The 19,189-nt window shown below is 47.8% G+C and overlaps 1 protein-coding gene across 2 annotated transcripts; it reads right to left on the reverse strand.

Moving 5' to 3' along the window:
• Positions 1-1,589: 1,589 nt before the first annotated feature.
• LOC136112030 (gametocyte-specific factor 1) lies at positions 1,590-12,770 on the reverse strand. 2 transcript variants are annotated; one of them, XM_065856515.2, is made up of 7 exons: positions 12,694-12,770; positions 10,081-10,178; positions 7,907-8,033; positions 6,452-6,538; positions 5,721-5,781; positions 4,677-4,759; positions 1,590-3,341 (listed from the first exon to the last, which is right to left on the reverse strand). In XM_065856515.2, coding segments are annotated over exons 1-7 (480 nt in total). In that variant the 5' UTR covers positions 12,716-12,770; the 3' UTR covers positions 1,590-3,339. The 2 variants fall into 2 exon arrangements, with proteins under 2 accessions (XP_065712587.2, XP_065712586.2); XM_065856514.2 differs by having other exon boundaries at positions 4,677-4,765.
• Between the last annotated feature and the right edge of the window lie 6,419 nt (positions 12,771-19,189).

A 19,189-nucleotide genomic window follows, 5' to 3' on the forward strand; every position in this document is an offset into this window, starting at 1 on the left:
GTGGCCAAGAGGCCACAGGACCCTGGCTGGGACCAGCACTTGTGTGGCCAGCAGGCCCAGGGCAGTGACCGAGCCTGTGCTGGGACCTGGGGAGGACAAACCGTGAATCCTGGGGGCAGTTCTGGGCCCCTCACACCAAGAAAACCCTTGAGGTGCTGGAGCGAGTGGAGAGAAGGGAACGGAGCTGGTGAGGGGCTGGAGCACAAGTGTGATGGGAGCGGCTGAGGGACCTGGGGGGTTCAGCTGGAGAACAGGAGCTGAGGGGAGACCTTCTGATCTCTGAACTGCCTGAAAGGAGCTTGGAGCCGGGGGGGTCGGGCTCTGCTCCCAAGCGGAGAGCTCCCTGGGAGGCCAAAAGGGGCTGATATTTCATAGAATCAGAGAATCATTTTGGTTGGAAAAGTCCCTCAAGATCATCAAGTCCAACCGTTCCTCTCCCTTGGCACTGCCCCATGTCCTGAGAACCTCATGTCCGTCTGTCCAACCCTCCAGGGATGGTGACTCCAGCACTGCCCTGGGCAGCCTGTTCCAATGCCCCACAGCCCTTTGGGGAAGAAATTGTTCCCCACATCCAACCTCAACCTCTTCACATCCCATCAGCTTCTCCTGGCAGGGACACATTCAGCCTCTTGGGAAGGGGGTGAAAAGAGAGTGAGGATTTAACAGAGGAATATGTGGCTGTGGCCACAGTGACTGTCACATGAAAGTCCTTGCTCTGCCACATTGGACTAGGTGCCATTTGACATAATTTTAAAAACATTCCTTGTGGTAAACAGAAAACAATCGGAGCTCCATCCCAACAGCCCCATGACAGACAATACTGGGAGCTGAGATAGTCACACTGCTGGAGGTGAATCATCTTTCTGTTTTACATCCCTACAACCTGTTAATCTTCCACACTGAAATGGCCACAGGGAACAGTCAAATTGTGGGTCTCCCACTCTTCAAAGGGTGGTGGCACATGCAGGACGTGCTGGGAGAAGCTGCCCAGAAAGACATGGGACTCCAGCTCTCAGAGCTCCGTCATATTGGCTGCACCTACCCTGCGAGACAAATCCACTTCTCGTGGTCCCTGTCCCCTGTTTACTGTGGCCAGGGGATGTTTTGAAGGCACAACTGTCACCTTTCCGAGACCACATGGTCCCTTTGAGGACAGCAGAGCTGTTGGACAAGAGCTCATGCTGACAGCGGGCTGGGGAACGGGACAAAGGGCCTCCTGGGAGGAGGTGCACCCGAAGTTCATCTCTGCGGCGCAGGAAAGCGGTGACACCCAACAAAAGCAGGTAGTTACTGCACTAATTACCGCCAGTATTCCATCAACTGGCAATTATATGAACTTACAGTAATGGGCCCAATTATGGCACCTATCTAAAATTATACTGCTCAGGCCCATTAATCCTGCAAATAAGCTACTGCAGTTATACCAGAACCAATCAAGCAGCTGATATTTGTCACCACTTTCCTTCAAAGTGACAAAAACAATAATTAAATGAAGGTAGAATGGAGGGTTTACTGTGTAAGCATTTATGTATTCAACAGGAGTACCAATCACTACAGATACCTTTCAGAAATATAAAATGAGTCCAACAGCATTCGTAACATTTTTATTCTAAATTGCCAACAAGAACTTTTGACAGAACCTAACTTGAAAATAATCCTAATTTTGCACAGTAGTCAACATGTATTTTACATTGGTGAAAGTTCAGTATTTCGAGGAACATTCTTTTCACAATGTGAAAGGCATTTATTTCTTTCTAGACAGACACCATACCTGGTTTCTTAAGTGTTTTGTGTTTGTACATTTAGATCCCATTTGTACTTTGCACCCATTTTTGGAAACAAACCGCTTGATCCAAACATTTACACGGTCCCAAACATGTATTTTCTGTGATTCAAACCATTCCTACCTCCGCAACAAAGAACAGTTACATTAGAGCTCTCATATTTTAAGTGTTAGAAAACTACTAAACCCTGCTGGAAACTACACAAATACTTAAGTACACCCTTTAAACTTCACCTGTGTGGCATTATGTGCGTTGTAGTGAATTCACAGAGGATTCCTCGTTACCATATGGCTCAAAGCACCAGGCACCCACATGACAGGGGTTCAGGTTTGAAGTTGCAAAGGTGCAATTGGGGCATTTTCTAGGAAGAAGACAGAAACCTCTATAGATGACAAATGTAGTTTAAAACCCAAACTGTCCACTTTACACACCCTACGTGGATAAACTCAGACACTGACAAAATGTACATGCGCATAGAAACACTTCTAGGTTTGGCTGATCCAGATGATATTAATTAAACATTATGCAGTAGGAAGTCTCAGCTGCTTTACATACCAGCGAAACTCTCAGAATTTACCCTCTCCAGGCTCTAACAGGCCCTCAAACGTGAGTTCACCAGCTACAGATGTTGTGACCACAGCTCACCGCAGTGAACATTTTCTGCACCTCCCCAGCAAACCACCAAATGTTCTCACAAACGTCCCGTAAAGGTCCCACAGAAATCGCTCCAGACACCCTATAATTATACCTGAAAGCAGGAATATGTAGGGCTGCTTTGTAGGTGCAGGGCTGAAACCCCTAGAAACTCCTCTGGTGTCTGGTTCCTGACCTTCACTGAAACGGGACTGTAAGAGTTCCTACTGCACCAAGGCCTGAATTCACACAAATCTGCCATTTTACAGGGCATCGCAATCCCTAGGCATAATTGCAACCATTCGTTTAATTAGCACAAAACATCTTAAGTACAAACTCTGAAGGGGCCTCATTTGCACACGCACGTGCTAAGGGACAAGATTTTAGTGATACATGCAACCTCATGCTGTTCTGCTCCCCACTATCATTTCTATGATTAGGAACCTAATCAGACCCCACCTCCTCTACTTAAAATCACCCCACCTGCCACTTAAAACTGATCCCGACTTCAAAAGAGTTCTGATCACTGCAGCAAACAAACAACTTTGCAGATCATCGGCGCTGCCATTTAAGAAGTGACCTGAGCTGACCTGCCAATTCCTGTCCAAGGAATGAGGATTTCCAAGTTGGTGCTGTGTAAATTTATCAGCCCGCTTACTCAACAACAGTAACAATGCTCACCAAATGAAGATTAGGTTAATTTGTGAAACAAATGCTTGGGAAAAAGACCTGGCAAACAAGGATAGTTTTTAAAACTCAAGTTTTGCAAAAACATGTCATGCAGCAACAGCCAATTCACAGAGTCCGGCCATTAGGTCCAGGGAATATCTGCTGATTGCAGGAGCTCTGTGGTCTTGGGAAGGGAGTCACCGAGTCCTGGGAGGGAACGAACTCCAGGGAGAAGAGACACTCGCACTCCAGACTCTGAAAAGGGCAAGACACATTTTTAGCACGAGATGGAGAAAAATACAAGAATTTCTTCCAGTGCCCCAAGCAAGAGCGGCCTTTGCTGATGTAGCACTTGGCAACAACCCTTCTCAACAACTGACATTTCAGTTTGGTTTGGCAAATTCAACCTGACCCTATGGCAATTACACAATTGTGCAGAAGCCCTGACTGCAAAGCCCAGGAAGTACCGGGTTTAGTTGCTCCAACTGGCAAACAAGACAGTCATTCCTCAAAGCACCTTTAAGTTTTTGCTTTGCAGTTAACAGCAAATAACAGTCTGTGATTTCAGCATCAGGGACTTCAGCAGAAGAAGCTCCCTCCCTCCCACCCACCTCCAGATGCAGCCTGATCGGTTTTCCCCAGTGGTGCAGGTTTAAGCAGCCCTAGTTCAGCCCTGCTCTGAGCTGGCTGTGTCTGACACTGAGCAGAGCTGCACAAAGCAAGGAAATAATGCAGTTAAGTGAGGGGGTGGGTACATGGAGGTGAAAGGGGTTAGCGAGGGTGGTGTGCAGGACTTGCTTAGAGAGACAAAGTGGCTCTACCCTGCACTGGAGCAGCCTCACCTAGAGCACTGTGTGCAGGGCTGGGTGCCACAGCATAAAAAAGATATAAAGCTACAGGAGAGTGTCCAGAGGAGGCTATGAAGTTGGTGAAGGTTTGGAGGGGAAGCCGTATGAGGAGCGGCTGCAGTCCCTGGGTTTGCTCAGCTGGAGCAGAGCAGACTGAGGGCAGAGCTCATGGGCTGCAGGTTCAGCAGGGGAGCAGGAGGGGCAGGGCTGAGCTCTTCTCTGTGACAGTGACAGAGCCCAGGGAATGGCAGGAGATGTGCCAGGGAGGGTCAGTGGGACATGAGGAAAAGGTTCTGCACCCAGAGGTGCTGGACACTGAACAGGCTCCCAGGGAGGTGTCACGGCCCAACCTGACAGTGTTCAAGAAGAGACTGGACAACGTCCTCAGACACACAGGGTGACCTGTGGGGTGTCCTGGGCAGGGACAGCAGTTGGACTCCATGATCCTGTGGGTCTCTCCAACTCAGGACATTCCCTGATTCTATGTGTGAGCGGGGCTGCATAAGTCAGACCACTGTAAAGAATATGAAATAAGGAATACAGAGGATGCCTCAAAGAAAGGATACAGAGTATGATCCAAGCATCAGATGCCCTCAGAAGGTGCTCTCAAGGAGGCAGGTGTTACACACCACCCCTCTGGTCTGTGCAGCGGTGGCCATGAAGCAACGGGGCAGCCAGAGGTGTCAGCAGCTGTCACCACCTGCAGAAGTCACAGTGCCAACGCCACACGTGTAGTACTTACAGCCTTTCCATGATGCGGCGTACGGGAAGGACCCAGGGGCACGGACTCTCAAAGGCAAGCAATTCTTTTTTTCAAAGGTGGCACTGGAACTGAAAGACTTCAGTTACTTCTCCTGACAAATGCACTTGCTCAAATTTATGCATTCTGCTATAGGGTTGGGGGGAGCAGGGACACAAGGGGACGGCACTTTGCTACTTGGAGGTGGTGGTGCTTAGAAGAGCGACGCACGCTCTAAACACTAGAAAGCTTTCCAAAAAGTGTAACAAGTGAAATCAGATGTCACTGTTGCTGTGGAAGGAGAGGTTTATCATGTTTGAGCCCATACAGAACTGCAGAGCTGTCAGGTGCATGATGGTCGCTGCATATGGGCTTAGACGGACCCTAAAACACGCTGTGGCAACTCTGGTTTTGTCACCACATCTCGTGCACAGCCTGCAACCACGATCCACTGTCGGATCAGTGCAACCAGCCACGACAGCTCCATTCAGTTCACTGCTGGCCATTAAGCTCCTCGCTCCCCCAAACCCAAACTGTATTTATGCTTTGCAAACGGCAAGAGGAGGGGATTTCTGCTCACACAGGCCCCTAATGACAGCACAGTCTAATGTGACTGGAGCTCCCGAGGGACTGCTTGCTGACCAGAGAAGCTCAGTGACTGTTTGAAAAGGCTCCAGATGGAGGCTCCTGGCCACATTTCCAAAGCCAGCAGAAAGGCTCAGCACGTTTCTCCCCTGTATATTGGCCAGATACCAGCAGGAGTTGAACACAGGCCACAGTCAGGAAGGGCACCCTGCCACATGCATACGGGAGCACAGGGTATCTGTGTTCCTAAACGCTTCCGTCTGTTGCACAGGGCAGTCATATCCGAAAATGAGTGACACGGAACCAGCACCCTAAGAATGTTCCCTGTTCATCAGCATCCCCTCCACCCAGGGTTCGTACAGCAGCAAAGTCAGCCCGTGTCCGGCCATCCAGGCTGGGAGGAGGCTGCAGCATTCCTCTACACAAAACATTGCTGTAAAGAATCAAACTCACACTCCTTACCTGTTTATGGCAGAATTGGTCATGCCCCAAATAAAAGGAGGATCTGATTGTTCCAGTGACTCTGCAGAAGGAAACAGATGTTGTGGCTCAGAACTAAGAAACTCCAGCAACCACCATCAGATTGTGTCATATTTGCACATGAGTACAAGTTGATCTAATGATGAATGTGTCGGCCTCACTTGTTATTTAACTGAGGAACATAAACATTGTCATCATTGCACATAAAGGACAAAAGCCTATATTGGAAGGGCAGGTGTTTAGAAAGATATAGCAGGGAATGGCAGGAGATGTGCCAGGGAGGGTCAGTGGGACATGAGGAAAAGGTTCTTCACCCAGAGGTGCTGGACACTGAACAGGCTCCCAGGGAGGTGTCACGGCCCAACCTGACAGTGTTCAATAGACTGGACACTGTCCTCAGACACACGGGGTGACCTGTGGGGTGTCCTGTGCAGGGCCATGAGTTGGAATCCATGATCCTGTGGGTCCCTTCTAACTCAGGACATTCTATGATATACTTCCATGTCACTTATGACAGGTATGTTGAATAGTCCTCTACATCAAAAATAGCCCGCTGGATGCAGAGATCTGTTTTTTCAGGAATGAGCATACACAAGGTGTTCTACAAGTGAGACCTCCATGAACAGCATTCCTGGACTCACGCTGTCCCAAGTGGAGTTGAAAGACACGACCAGGGAGAAGGCAGCAGTGTGGCAGATGGAGAAGTGCCTCACCTGTTTCCCAGTCTTCATCGCAGGGAGGTGCCTGCCATGTGCTCACAGCATTCATCTGCTCTCTCTGGGAGCCAGAGGACTCATTCACTTCAGGAAGAGAGAAAACGCAGTGATTAGCAGTCAACTCCACTTCAGAAGCATTACAGAATCATAGAATGTTAGATCATCCAGTGCAATCCCCCCATGGAGCAGGAACACCCAGCTGAGGTTCCACAGGAAGGGGTCCAGGCGGGTTTGAATGTCTGCAGAGAAGGAGACTCCACAACCTCCCTGGGCAGCCTGGGCCGGCTCTGCCACCCTCACCAGGAACAAGTTGCTTCTCCTCTTTCAGTGGAACCTCCTGTGTTCCAGTTTGCACCCATTGCCCCTTGTCCTGTCACTGGTTGTCACCCAGAAGAGCCTGGCTCCATCCTCCTGACACTGCCCCTTTCCATATTGATCCCCAGGAATGAGTCCCCCCTCAGTCTCCTCTTCTCCAAGCTCAAGAGCCCCAGCTCCCTCAGCCTTTCCTCATAAGGGAGGTGCTTTAAGTGCTTTCAATCCAGCTGCAAAACAGCTCTTGGGTTTAGAGGAAACCCCGCATGATGCAAACACATTAGGTACACCCAGGAGTCAGATACTGATCTGAAACTGAGCAACTTTGAGTTCCTCTTTTTCAAAGAACAGGAGAAGACTCTGCACCCTGGAACTCTGTGGCACGAACACTTGAGTTTAGAGGACACCTACTCACACAGACACAGGCATTGCTGCCAGCCCTGGTGCAACTCTACAGAAGACAGAAAACCATCTATCTGCTCTGCAGTGTGGCAATAAAGAACCATTACAGGGGATGGAGAGACACTACGTAGCACAGGATACCTTCCTAAATATTTTGGGGGTTTGGGGCAGCCCCCTCACTTTGTCTCACTGGGCAGGAGACTGCAATCTGAATTGTATGACAGATGAAGCAAGTTCAGCAGCAGAGCACCCTGGAAGAAGAGCTGCCCCATCTCTTGGTGGGAGAGAAGTGCTCAGGTTGCCCAGGAGGAGAAGAGCTGCAGGGGTTTCCAGAGCCTAGACACGTGTTTGGCAGAAACCAACTCTCCCCATGGCACCAGTGGTCAAGCCCCAAAGGGACATCAGCTCTACAAAAAGAAGAGCCTGTCCTAGTCATCAAAGCATCCCAGCTCCTGCTGTAAGAACTTCAGTGTGCACAGTCTAGGGTACAACCCTTTTATTCAATAAGCCTGGTAACAAAATATCTACAAGGCTTTCCAGGAGCACCTGCAATATTCTCATGAACCTACCCAGTGAATTAAAGCAGGACTCAAATTTTCCCAAAGCTGCTGTGTCACACAAAACTACAGGCAATAATTTGACTCTCACTTCTTGTTTGTTCTATGAGCAATACTTACCAACAGGAGACCTCAGTCCCCAGGATGAACAAACATCTCAGAGCACGGGCGCTTCTCTTACCTATGTCTTGCTCAATGAACCCTTTGTCATTGCACTTCTTTATGTGATCGCTGAGGTCAGCTTGATGAACTAGATGGCGAGCATTGAAGGGGCATGTGGCCAATTCCTTTGCAACTTCAGGGTAGCTCTAGACAAGGGAAAACCAAAAATCATGTGCTATATCTCTCCAGTTCACTTAACTTTTGCTAATCCATAGGAAAAAAAAAAAATCCAAGGATAATCCTGATGTTGCTTTAAATAAAAAGAAGTAAACAAAGAATGGCAATACATTGTTCAGATGCTTACTAAAAACGCAAAGGAAATAAAAAATTACTGTTCTTTAAATCACAATTCAGTGAAAAACTGAGCCAACTGAGCCAGCCTTGAGCTGGCTGAAATGAAATACGCCCTCAGCCAAACTCCCTACGCTGGCAATATGGCTGCATGGTTTAAAGCACAGACGAAACTATTTTAAACACACCAGGAGAGAGATGTTAGGCAAATCCAAACCGTTCAGGTATTTTAAAAACAGGCACAAAGGCAGAGAAATTCCTTAAACCTTTCGAAACAGCTAGGGAGATGGTAGCATTCCACCTGCAGGCTTTGGTACTACAGGTACCAAGTAAAACTTGATCACACAGGTTCTACTGGCAGCGCTCAGCTGTCCCTACGGTAATTTATTAAGAGCTGACCCGCTGTAAATGATGCAGCATTTACTGGGAAAGGCACAATCTACCACTGTCCCAGTGCTGACCTGGTTCTGGCCGACGCGGCTCCGCCGGTCAGGGACCAGATTTGCACCCGAGGCAGAAATGCCTCATACAGACGCTGCCCGAGGCAGCGGCTCCTCCGCCACCGATACACGACTGCTGCACTAAGCGATGGGAAGCTGAGGCAGGAGGAAGCATTTAATTGGATTTTATGCAAAAGGAATGCAAAGGGAATTCAACAAACCACCAAGCAAAAAGGATAATCTCTGTCTAGGTGCTTGCCACTGTGAATAATTATGCAGTGGCGCCTTCAGATGGATCAGATGATAATCCTCAAAACCTTCTGCTAATTACTTACAGACACCAACTGTGCCTGACCACTCACCTCACCCTCCTAACCAGGTAAACATGCCAAAACTGTCTGGTCATCAGTTATGCACGATAAGGACAAAACCAACATAGTTAAAAGTTTACTTGCCAACATTGTTCACCCAGCTCATTCTTGCCAAAATTTGCAGAGGGTCAACAAGGAAACTTTCAGCCCCTCATATGCTGGAAAGGTGGAGGTACTTGTCACTTAGCTCACCACTTTCACTAGTTACTTAATGTTTTTTAAGGCTCTAATATCATCAAAATGAGTTGTTTGCAAGTACTGATAGCAGGACACAAACCCTACAAGGGCATCTTGGAAGGTGCAGCGCTGCTGTACTGTTTTAAAAACACATTGGCAAACTTGTTGGTAACAAGTGGGTTTTACGAGGTCTCAGCAAAAGCCCAAAGCTCAGTCAGGTGCTAACACTTGACAGGTTTAAATAAAACAAACCATTAGGACAAGAGAGGAGAAGAAAGGAAGGGCTGCTTCCTACTGAATTATTTGTACTGAGATTCTGGATAAAAGATGGACAGGGGAAAAGAAACAAACCTCTCCCATATGTGCTGAGCTCAGGATGTGCAGTTTCTGCCAAATGCACATTAAACAGTCACACAGGAGAAAAACCAACACCACCATCAAACAAACTAAACCAACCAAACAACACCAGCCCCCTTGCTCCCCCCAAAAACCAACAAACCCAAACCCTGCTATGCAGTTGCATTTCCAGCACTTCAAGAATGAATTGCAATATCACAACATGAGCAAGAATGGATGCTCATAACTCAGACCGAGTTCTCTTTTCAACTTCAAGAGGAAAAATTAATGGATCTGAACTTGTGTGAGCTTCTGGAAGAGACCAGAATTTCCTCCCTGACCTACCATGAACAATCTCTATCTCCTTTCAACAGGGCCAAATTGATCTTGGGTGAATGAACACGTACTTGAAGCTATTACTAAACAAATAAAAAGGTGATATGAAATAAAGGCCAAACAAGGCTATTTGTCAGGAACTTGTTCCAGCCAGAAAATGCAACAAGACTGAGAACGTGCATGTCACATTTATGTGCACAGAACTCCTCCCGTTTGGTGCCTTGTCCTGCAGTCCCGCTTACCTTCCGGCACTTCACAAGGTGGTAGGGGAACCGACAGGCTCGGATTTGATGATACTTATTATATGGACACTGTATTAATCGCTCTGGGTCCAAAGCATCTAGTAGAATGGAAGAACAGAGAGAAGGGAAAAAAAATAATGAACAAAACAATTAAGAGACAAGATCGAGCATCAGCAGCACAGCAAAGTTGGAAAAAAACCACCTCACCACCACATCAGGGCTGTTAAACCAGTTGTTCTTATTTTGAAACCATTCAATAAGGCCGGTACCTGTTTTGCATAACCAAACAAATTCATTTTGAAGTTTGCAGTGACTGGGATGTTGCTCAAAACAGAGAACAGCCAGCAGCACCGAGCGTAACAACTCTTTAGGTTACCGTGTTCGGCAGGTCACCACGCTTACTCCGAGCCAACGAGGACAGCAGAGCCATCCCAGAGGAGAATCAGTGGGACGAGCACACACCCACCAGTGCCCTCAGGAGCATCCTCAGTCTGAACCAAGTCTGGTTTTGACCAACAGCTGGTTTTGCTGGAGAAAGAACACCAGGCAATTTAGTGTGTCCGCCACGGTGACTTCGAAGTGAGATTTTTCATAAGTCGTGCAATTATTTAAGAGCTGAGGAGTTACTAAACTGGCTAAACCACCTAGGAATCCAGTCACTGAACCCTGGAGCAGCATGAGTGCATGCATACATTATATAAATTCTTATTCATCTATATTTTAACATATTTTACCTATACATGTTAATATATATATAAAACCCCCCACATTTCCATACTCTCAGTGAGGCAGCCAGGAGACACTGGTCTCTGCCTCCTGTGGGTCTGTTTGTGGGGTACATGTAAGGAGCTATTGAAGGAGGAATGTTGGTTTTGCAACCGTCCATTTGAAACCTGATAAAGACTGAGAGACATCCGGCGACCAGACCTTGAATGTAAAACAAAGCGTCTTAGCGCTAATTACAGAATGCAAATTGATTCCTGTGGTTAGAAGTTAAGCTGGGGGAAGGTTTGCCAGAGCGCCAAGAAACCACACCTAAAATGGAAATAAATACGGGGAGGAGGTGGTTGGAATTGGAGTAGTGGGATAGGTAAACTGAGGCAGGACATCTGGGAAGCGTCGGATAGTCTGCAAACCCTGCAGTACCCAGCCAGCGGGGAACAGGGAGGGAATCTGCAGCCGGGATTTGGGGGGGATACAAGGAGCGGCTGTTTGCCCTGTTTCATGTGCCCACCGTTAGGTAGAACACCTGGTCCTGCAAAATCGTTACTAAAATTTGCTTTATTGAGAGATCCTGCCTGAGCCTGTTATATTGGCAGGGTGATCGCTCCCTACAGTACACAGGGAGCCAGCCTGGCTTCTCCCATCCTTTCTGCTCTGCCCATCTTTTTGCAGCAGCTTTTAGGGCATTTAGGATTAGATTACACAGCAGCTTAAAGAGATCTCAGTACCAGCTGCTGCTGTTCAGCCTCTCTCCTGCCATCACGCCCCCTTCTCCTACCCATGCAGTGGTGCTCAACACCCAGGTCGAGAAACCCTGTTTCCCTGAAAATAACCATGATTTCTCAGGAGTTTTGAGGACACTCGAAATATAAGCCCTGCTCCAAAAATAAGCCCTAGTTAAGTTCATCAAAAAAATCAATTTAAATAGTGTCCAGGCAGCTATACACGTAAAAAAGCACCTTTTGGAGCAAAAAATTGTCTTATTTTCAGTGAAACAGGGTACGTCCCAGCTGCTGCTGTTTGGCCTCTCTCCTGCCATCACACCCCGTTCTCTTACCCATCCAGTGCTGCTCAGCCCCAATGACCACGTCAGGGACAGATATGAACCCAGAGGCTGAGGGCTAGTTAAGATGTTCCTCCACAAGTCACAGCCTGACACTGTGAACCCCTAAGAAAGAAGGATGGAAGGAAGGACAGACTTCATCCTTCTTTCATCTCAGCTGTTCAGCGCTGTCAGCTTTATGAGCACCTCTCACCTCCATTAGCCAGCTCAGGCCATTAAAACAGCCAAAAACTAGAGAATTCTTCATTATGAAGAAGGATTGACAAGCTTTGGACTGGTTCAGCCATCGCAGAGGATTCAGAGGAGTTTCCTCTCTCTGAACTGACTCAAGACAAGATCAGACCAAGCGTGTTATCAATAAAAGGCAACAGAAATGAGCAGTAGAGCAAGGGGAAAGCCCTCGCCACAGTATATAAACCAGCGAACACAAAAATAAGTTAACAGATGCAGTTAACACACGGCTGCAATGTGCAAAGTCTCCAAGACACCACAGCAAAGCCCTGTGGACCAGAGACCGGCCCCCGGCCACACTTCATGGAGATACAAACCCACAACTGCCCCAAGCGTGTGCGGGCGGCCGAGGCACCAGCCCCGGGCGGGAGGAACGCTTGGGACAAGCTCAGCTGCTTTATTCCGATACTTCCTAAACGCCAGACCCCATCCCCACACCTGCTGTGGTAACCACCTAAAACACCGGCCCGCTTCAAATAACCAGAAACCCGCTGGAGCTTTCTTGAGTCACATGGAGATGGAGACGCACGCACTGCAGGCGGCGGCCGCCATTCTTCTTCCCCCTTCCTCCCGCGACATCGCACCCCGAGCCTCACCGAAGTCATCCTCCAGCTCCATGGCGGACGAGGGCTCGGAAGGGGCTCGGAAGGGGTTCGGAAAGGGCTCGGACAGGGCTCGGGGCAGCGCTCGGCGGGCCCGGGTCTGAGACGGGGCCGCCCCCACAGCGCAGGGTCCGCACGCCCCTCAGCGCCCCCGCGGCCGTTTCCTGCCAGCCGCCCCACCCCCGGGAGCCGCCGCTCGCCCCGCAGCGGTTGCCGGGGCAACGCCAGGGGCGCCATCTTGTGCGGGCCGGGGGCCCCGTCCCTGCAGGATGAACTGCGCGTGGCGTAGTTTGGGCTGAAGAGACTTTCCCAACTCCTCTAGTGCCACCCATGCCGTGAGCAGGGACATCTACACCATGTCCAGTTCTGGGCTGCTCAGTTCCAGAAGGACAGGGAACTGCTGGAGAGAGTCCAGCGCAGCCACCAAGATGCTGAAGGGAGTGGAGCATCTCCCGTGTGAGGAAAGGCTGAGGGAGCTGGGGCTCTGGAGCTGGAGAAGAGGAGACTGAGGGGGGACTCATTCCTGGGGATCAATATGGAAAGGGGCAGTGTCAGGAGGATGGAGCCAGGCTCTTCTGGGTGACAACCAGTGACAGGACAAGGGGCAATGGGTGCAAACTGGAACACAGGAGGTTCCATTTAAATTTGAGAAGCAACTTGTGCCTGGTGAGGGTGTCAGAGCCTGGCCCAGGCTGCCCAGGGAGGCTGTGGAGTCTCCTTCTCTGCAGACATTCAAACCCGCCTGGACACCTTCCTGTGGAACCTCAGCTGGGTGTTCCTGCTCCGGGGGGGGATTGCACTGGATGAGCTTTCCAGGGCCCTTCCAACCCCTGACATTCTGGGATTCACCCAGCTCAAGTTGCTCAGAGCCCCGTCCAGTCTGGCCTGGGATGTCTCCAGGGATGGTTCATCCACCACCTCTCTGGCCAACCTGGGCCAGGCTCTCACCACCCTCAGGGCCAACAATTTCTTCTTCATGTCCAGCCTGAATCTCCCTCCTTTAGTTTAAAACCATTGTAAGGAACATTTAATGAAGAACTGTTGTTTTTACGTAACTGAGGACCTGGGCCTGACCCCAGCAGGGGGGAAGAACCAAGAGACATCAGACTATGAATCCTTAATGTAAAACAAAGTCTCTTCAGGGAATATATACTGATACCTGTATGCATACTGATATCTGTATTTACAAGTTAATTTAGGGGGAAGGGTAGCCAAATTACCAGGAATCCATATTTTAAATAGATTGATAAGGGGAAGGGTATTGTACGTGTCAGGGTAGTCTGTAAACCCTGAAGTACCAACCAATGGGGAACAGGGGAGGGAAATTGCGTCTGGCGTGCTGCAATAAAACTGCTGCTTTTTAGAGCTTTCAGAACAGTGTTAAGGAGTCTTTTTGCCAACTTTTCAGAATAATTTCCTGGCAATCCAGGATGGCCAATCTGCCTAACCCTCCATGGATCCCAGGATCTCTGGAACGTTATGCTGGCACCAGGGAATTCCTGGAAGGGACCACAGATCCTCGGACCAGCCTGGAATGCGGGTAAGACCCCATCAGTAGAGATAAGGCACTTTTAAAAAAATTTAGGTTGGTTTAGATGCTGCCTACATAAGATGTGTGGCGACAGCAGTGCTATAGGTGAGCTAGTCTATTCCGGAATTTGGTGTATCGATACTTGTGACCGAAGAGAGATGTGTGGATTTGTCTACCTCTTGGGAGAACGCCAGTGCATTCGGTCTATGCTAACTTTCAAAAAAATAGAAAAGAGAAAGAGAGAAAAAAGGAAAAAAAAAAAAAAGGAGGAAGAGAAAAACGAGAAAACAGTAATTTGATAAAAGTACCTTTAGTGATTTTGCTGTTATTTGTGCCCTTAGTGATTTTGTTGTTTGTGTCTTTAGTGATTTTTTTGTTGTTGTTGTTGGGGGTGGTGGTGGTGATTTTATTGTCCAATACTTATGGTTAACCAATTGTCTGCCTCATGATTGCATCGTTTTGCAACCAAAATGTAAATGTTCAGTGGGTGTAGAAATCAGCAGAGAGATACTTTATCAAAGCAGATGGCTAATGATGCAGGGACTTGGATTCTGCAAACTCAAGTCCCTCTGGCTACAGGACGGGGGTGCAGTCCAGCAGTTAGAGCGCAGCATCCGATCGAGCGCTGTCTCGTGTGGGCTGCGTCCAAGAGCAGGTCCCAGACCTGCCTGTGCGGCTGTGGAGTGGGACACACAGGCCGGGAGAGCGTGGATGCACATGGAAGATGTGCTGGTTGCAGGGTTCCTGGGCTCCCCAGGGACACAGACATGCTCTGCTCAGTGAGGGGATCCCTGCCCTGGTGATACCTGCTGCCTTTCAGGGATGAGGGAAGGAAAGGTGAGTGACTGGAAGAAGAGGTGTGTTTTCCATTGCAGCATGGTCTTGGTGTCTCCCTACAGTCCCTCATTTTCCAGGGCAAAAAGAGACAGCTGAAACAAAGAAATAAACTCAACAGCAAAGTCAATTATACTGTTAAGCAGGCATTCTTTATTAACAGTGCTGGGGATCATCCACCACAAGTACTCCAATGTCTGGACACTCTTGAGTTGCTTATTTTCACACAATTATTGCATACTGTTAAGTTTTGACTGCAGGGTGACAATAAACCATGGCAGATGTATTGTTAACCCCCTCTCCCCACCTTTCCCTCTTTAGCTCCTCCCTCTTCCCCTTTCCCACTAAGGACAGGTGATTTGGAGGGAAAGAAGGACCAAGAGAAGAGAGCTGGAAAAATTAAAAATGTTTAACTAATGCTACTAATAAAAATAGAGAAAATAATGCAAAATATACAAAACCAATCTTGAAAGTCCCAGCAACTGCTCTGGCAGATGTAGGGCCGGCACCCGGAAGTCCTGGACTGGACTCTCCAGCCAACCAGAACTGGATTCAGTCTGTCACTAGGCCTCAGTTCACAGGGACGACTCGCAAGGTCCTCTCCTAATGTCAGCCATAAGGAAAAAGGGACGAGATCGTCATGATCTCCCACTTTTATATGAAGTATCATGTGAATGGGATGGAATACTTAGTTGGTCAGTTTCAGTTCACTACTTCTCGTTGCCCCTCTTGTGGGATGTGCATCCATCCTTATCAGTCCAGTGACCTTGCATACCATTGCTATGTCTACCAGAACATATATCTAACTTTCAGAAAAGTGCAGTCAGTAAGAAGGCTTTAGCTGACAGGGAAATTCACTAAAAGAGAAACTTATTTTTGACAAAACCAGGACACATATTTATTACAATTTTTGAAAATTTTTAACATACATCTACTCTAAGAAATAATTGCATAAAGTTAGTATGAAGTTCGTTATCATTGATTAGTTTATTACTTACAATACATCTGTTAATTACTAGTCAAATATAAGATAAGCACTCTGCTTCTAAACAATGTATCACTTCATTTTCTGTCTCCCTCTTCTCATGCAGAAGGACCTAAAACTTGAAAAATATCCCCTCATTCTGCAGGTGGTTAGAAGGCATTTACAATGTTGTTGGTTAATGATGGGTACATCTTTTGTAACTTAATCACAGTATATATTAATTTAGCAGCTTCTCTTCACAGCTAACACCTAAAAAGTTTGCTGCTCTTTGGAGATCAGTGTAGATTCCACTGTGTTGCTCCGTTGAAAAAGGCAAAGAAGAATCGAACAGGCCAAGAACATCACAGGCCGGTGGCACAAAACTCATCCGTTCCCATCCACCATGCAGATGCTACCCAAGAAGCACATCTAGAGCAATTTGGCTTCCAGGGCTGCATCTCTGCCATGACCTTTCACTGATTCCAGCAGGACTCTGAGCTGGAAAGTCCCTCTCGAGGGACACATTTGCAGCTGGTTCAGGTGAATGTAGGACCCAAGGATTGAAGGCATATCCACGGAAATGCATCCTGTTAGTCTGCCTGCTGACACAAGGAGCCCTCCCTCCAGGCTTCGTGAAATCTCTCCAGGAGGCCTAGACAGTCAACAGCCTCAAGCAAGTTGTTGCTCTCCCAGGATCCCAGTGGGGTGCCCCCAGCTCTCCTATGCCTGTGAATTTGCCAGCCTGGAGGGAGATTTTCAACTGAGAGATCACAGAATCACAGAATGTCAGGGACCTCAAAAGCTCATCCAGTCCAAACCCCCGCCGGAGCAGGAACACCCAGCTGAGGTTCCACAGGAAGGTGTCCAGGTGGGTTTGAATATCTGCAGAGAAGGAGACTCCACAACCTCCCTGGGCAGCCTGGGCCAGTGTTCTGATACCCTTACTGAGAAGTTTCTTCTCAAATTTAAGTGAAACCTCTTGTGTTCCAGTTTGAACCCGTTACCCCTTGTCCTAGTGTTGTCCCCATCCTGCCTCCCCTTGGCCACTGGAAAATCTCCTGCCACTGTCCCCACTGTCATAGCCTCATAAGCATCCCCTGGAGCTGCAGGATCTGGAGTCCCTACTGAAGGTGAGTCACTGCTGTGCTGATGCTCCTAAGGCCCACTGAAGCCACTGTTTACTTTCTGACTGACTGTCCCCTCTGGTCCCCTCTGAGATGCCTTTTCATCTTCTGTTTGGTTGTCCATGAGAAAACAAACTCCTCTACCCATGTTGACTGAGTGCAGCAAATCTGCTGTAGATGCTACATTAGGGGACACAGCTACTCTGGTCAGGTACAAGTACTTCAGGAGAAAGGGCAAACTGGGAGATTACAGAGCCTGTGGAGAAAGCTGACTTGTACTTGTGATGCGAGGTAAGTCACACACACGGAATACTTTTACTGCATAGTTGTGCGGGAATAATGGAAGATTGTCAAGGAGGAAAACTGTAAACATGCTCAAGTGACTTGCAGCGGGGGTGTAGAAAAACACATATTACACTAATTGTTTTTTGGCCTTGTGTGCTTGACAAGTAGAACCTCTGTGTTTATATAACATAGGGCTGTGAGAAACTCCAAGAGATCTTATCAGCGTGCCTGAGATTCCTTCTTTGTTGTGAGAAAGATCAAAGCACAGCCTGCTTGAATCCTTCGAAGGTGAACACAGCAGGTTGCGTGATCTTCAACAAGGGCTGAATTCTGCAGCTCCTAGGTGACCTCTGCTTGGGAGCTTAAGGGCTTTTTTGGAGAGCCTAAGTTAGCAAGGTAATGAAAATAAATTTGCTCTTTGCATTGCATCTCTGGCTTGTGGTTCTTCGTGCGACCTGCCTGCGTTGGCTCATGTGATAGTCCTCCTGACATTCATCATGCTGTGAAGATTATATCCATGACAGTGATATTTGTGATCGCCGCTATGTGCTGTGCCAGCACTCAAGCCTGGCCAGCAGCAAGGCCAGCGGCTTCTTACAAAACTTGCTTTGCATTGGTATGGCCTCCTACACATCCCCACTCCATCTAAACTGAATTCCTCTTGCAGCTGAACAGGTTTTCTCGGGAGGACAGGCAGGGGCTGGGAGGGTGGATTTAGAAACTATGTGTTTTTTTTCTGGAAAGAAAACAACAGTTTTTAATTCTCTCCCTCTAAATGCCATTTTGGGAAGCATTTGCTATAGACCTGAAAACATTTTCTTCTCCTCCATTATTCTACCTCTCCTTCTATCCTTCCTGGGCAATTTATGCTCTCAGCCCACATCTCCTTAAGGCAAAAGCCCTTTCTTGGAACTGACTTCAAATGAGAAGACTCATCCAGATGTGAGCAGCTGGAACGGACCTTCAATCCTTGAGGGGAAGAAGATAAGATACACTAGAGGGTTTTCCACTGTTTTAGTTGGAAGTTACCAGACAAGGTTTTATGGCAATAGGTCTTGCCCTGCCTAATTTAATTCCATGAGGTAACTGAAGACTTGCCAACGCTCTCTAATAGTAGCAACAACAGAATTGTCTTAAGGTACGAGAGATAATGTATATAGAATATAACAGTGGATCAGGAGAATTGTGTAGGCTTCTCTTGAATGGAAATAATAACAGCAGACATTTTCAAGCACAGAGAGATTTGCCTCTTCCTGTCCTTTTATCTGCCAAAGTATCTTATATTGTTTCCAGGAGCCTGAGATGGACTAAACCTGTCAAAGGATTGAGATTTCACCCTGCATATATGGTCTTGCAGTGTCATATTTCTCATCTGCACTGATGCAGATCATAAAACAATCCTGACCATTACATAAACCTAAGGGTTCGCATGCAGGATTGACTCTTTTTTTCCCCATTTCCAGAATGTACCCCAGTCAGGGAATGATTGACTTGTGTCTTGAGTGCCTGTCCTAAGCTGTCTGTTGGGATGCAGAATCTGAAGTGGCCATTACTGAAACAAAGATGGGCTCTGCTGCTTTTTCAAAACAACTGGGAGAACTTCTGACAGGAAACTATCTCTTCCCAGTCCATAGGTCGCTCAGTGATGGAACATGTGTAACTTCTGCAAAACTCACACTGAGCAGCAATGCATCTTGCCTTGTTTGTTTCCACATTTGACCTTAATCTCTTTTGTTGAAGAAAGGGCAAGCA

The sequence above is a fragment of the Patagioenas fasciata genome, chromosome 22 (genome assembly GCF_037038585.1).
Source record: "Patagioenas fasciata isolate bPatFas1 chromosome 22, bPatFas1.hap1, whole genome shotgun sequence".
Taxonomy (NCBI): domain Eukaryota; kingdom Metazoa; phylum Chordata; class Aves; order Columbiformes; family Columbidae; genus Patagioenas; species Patagioenas fasciata.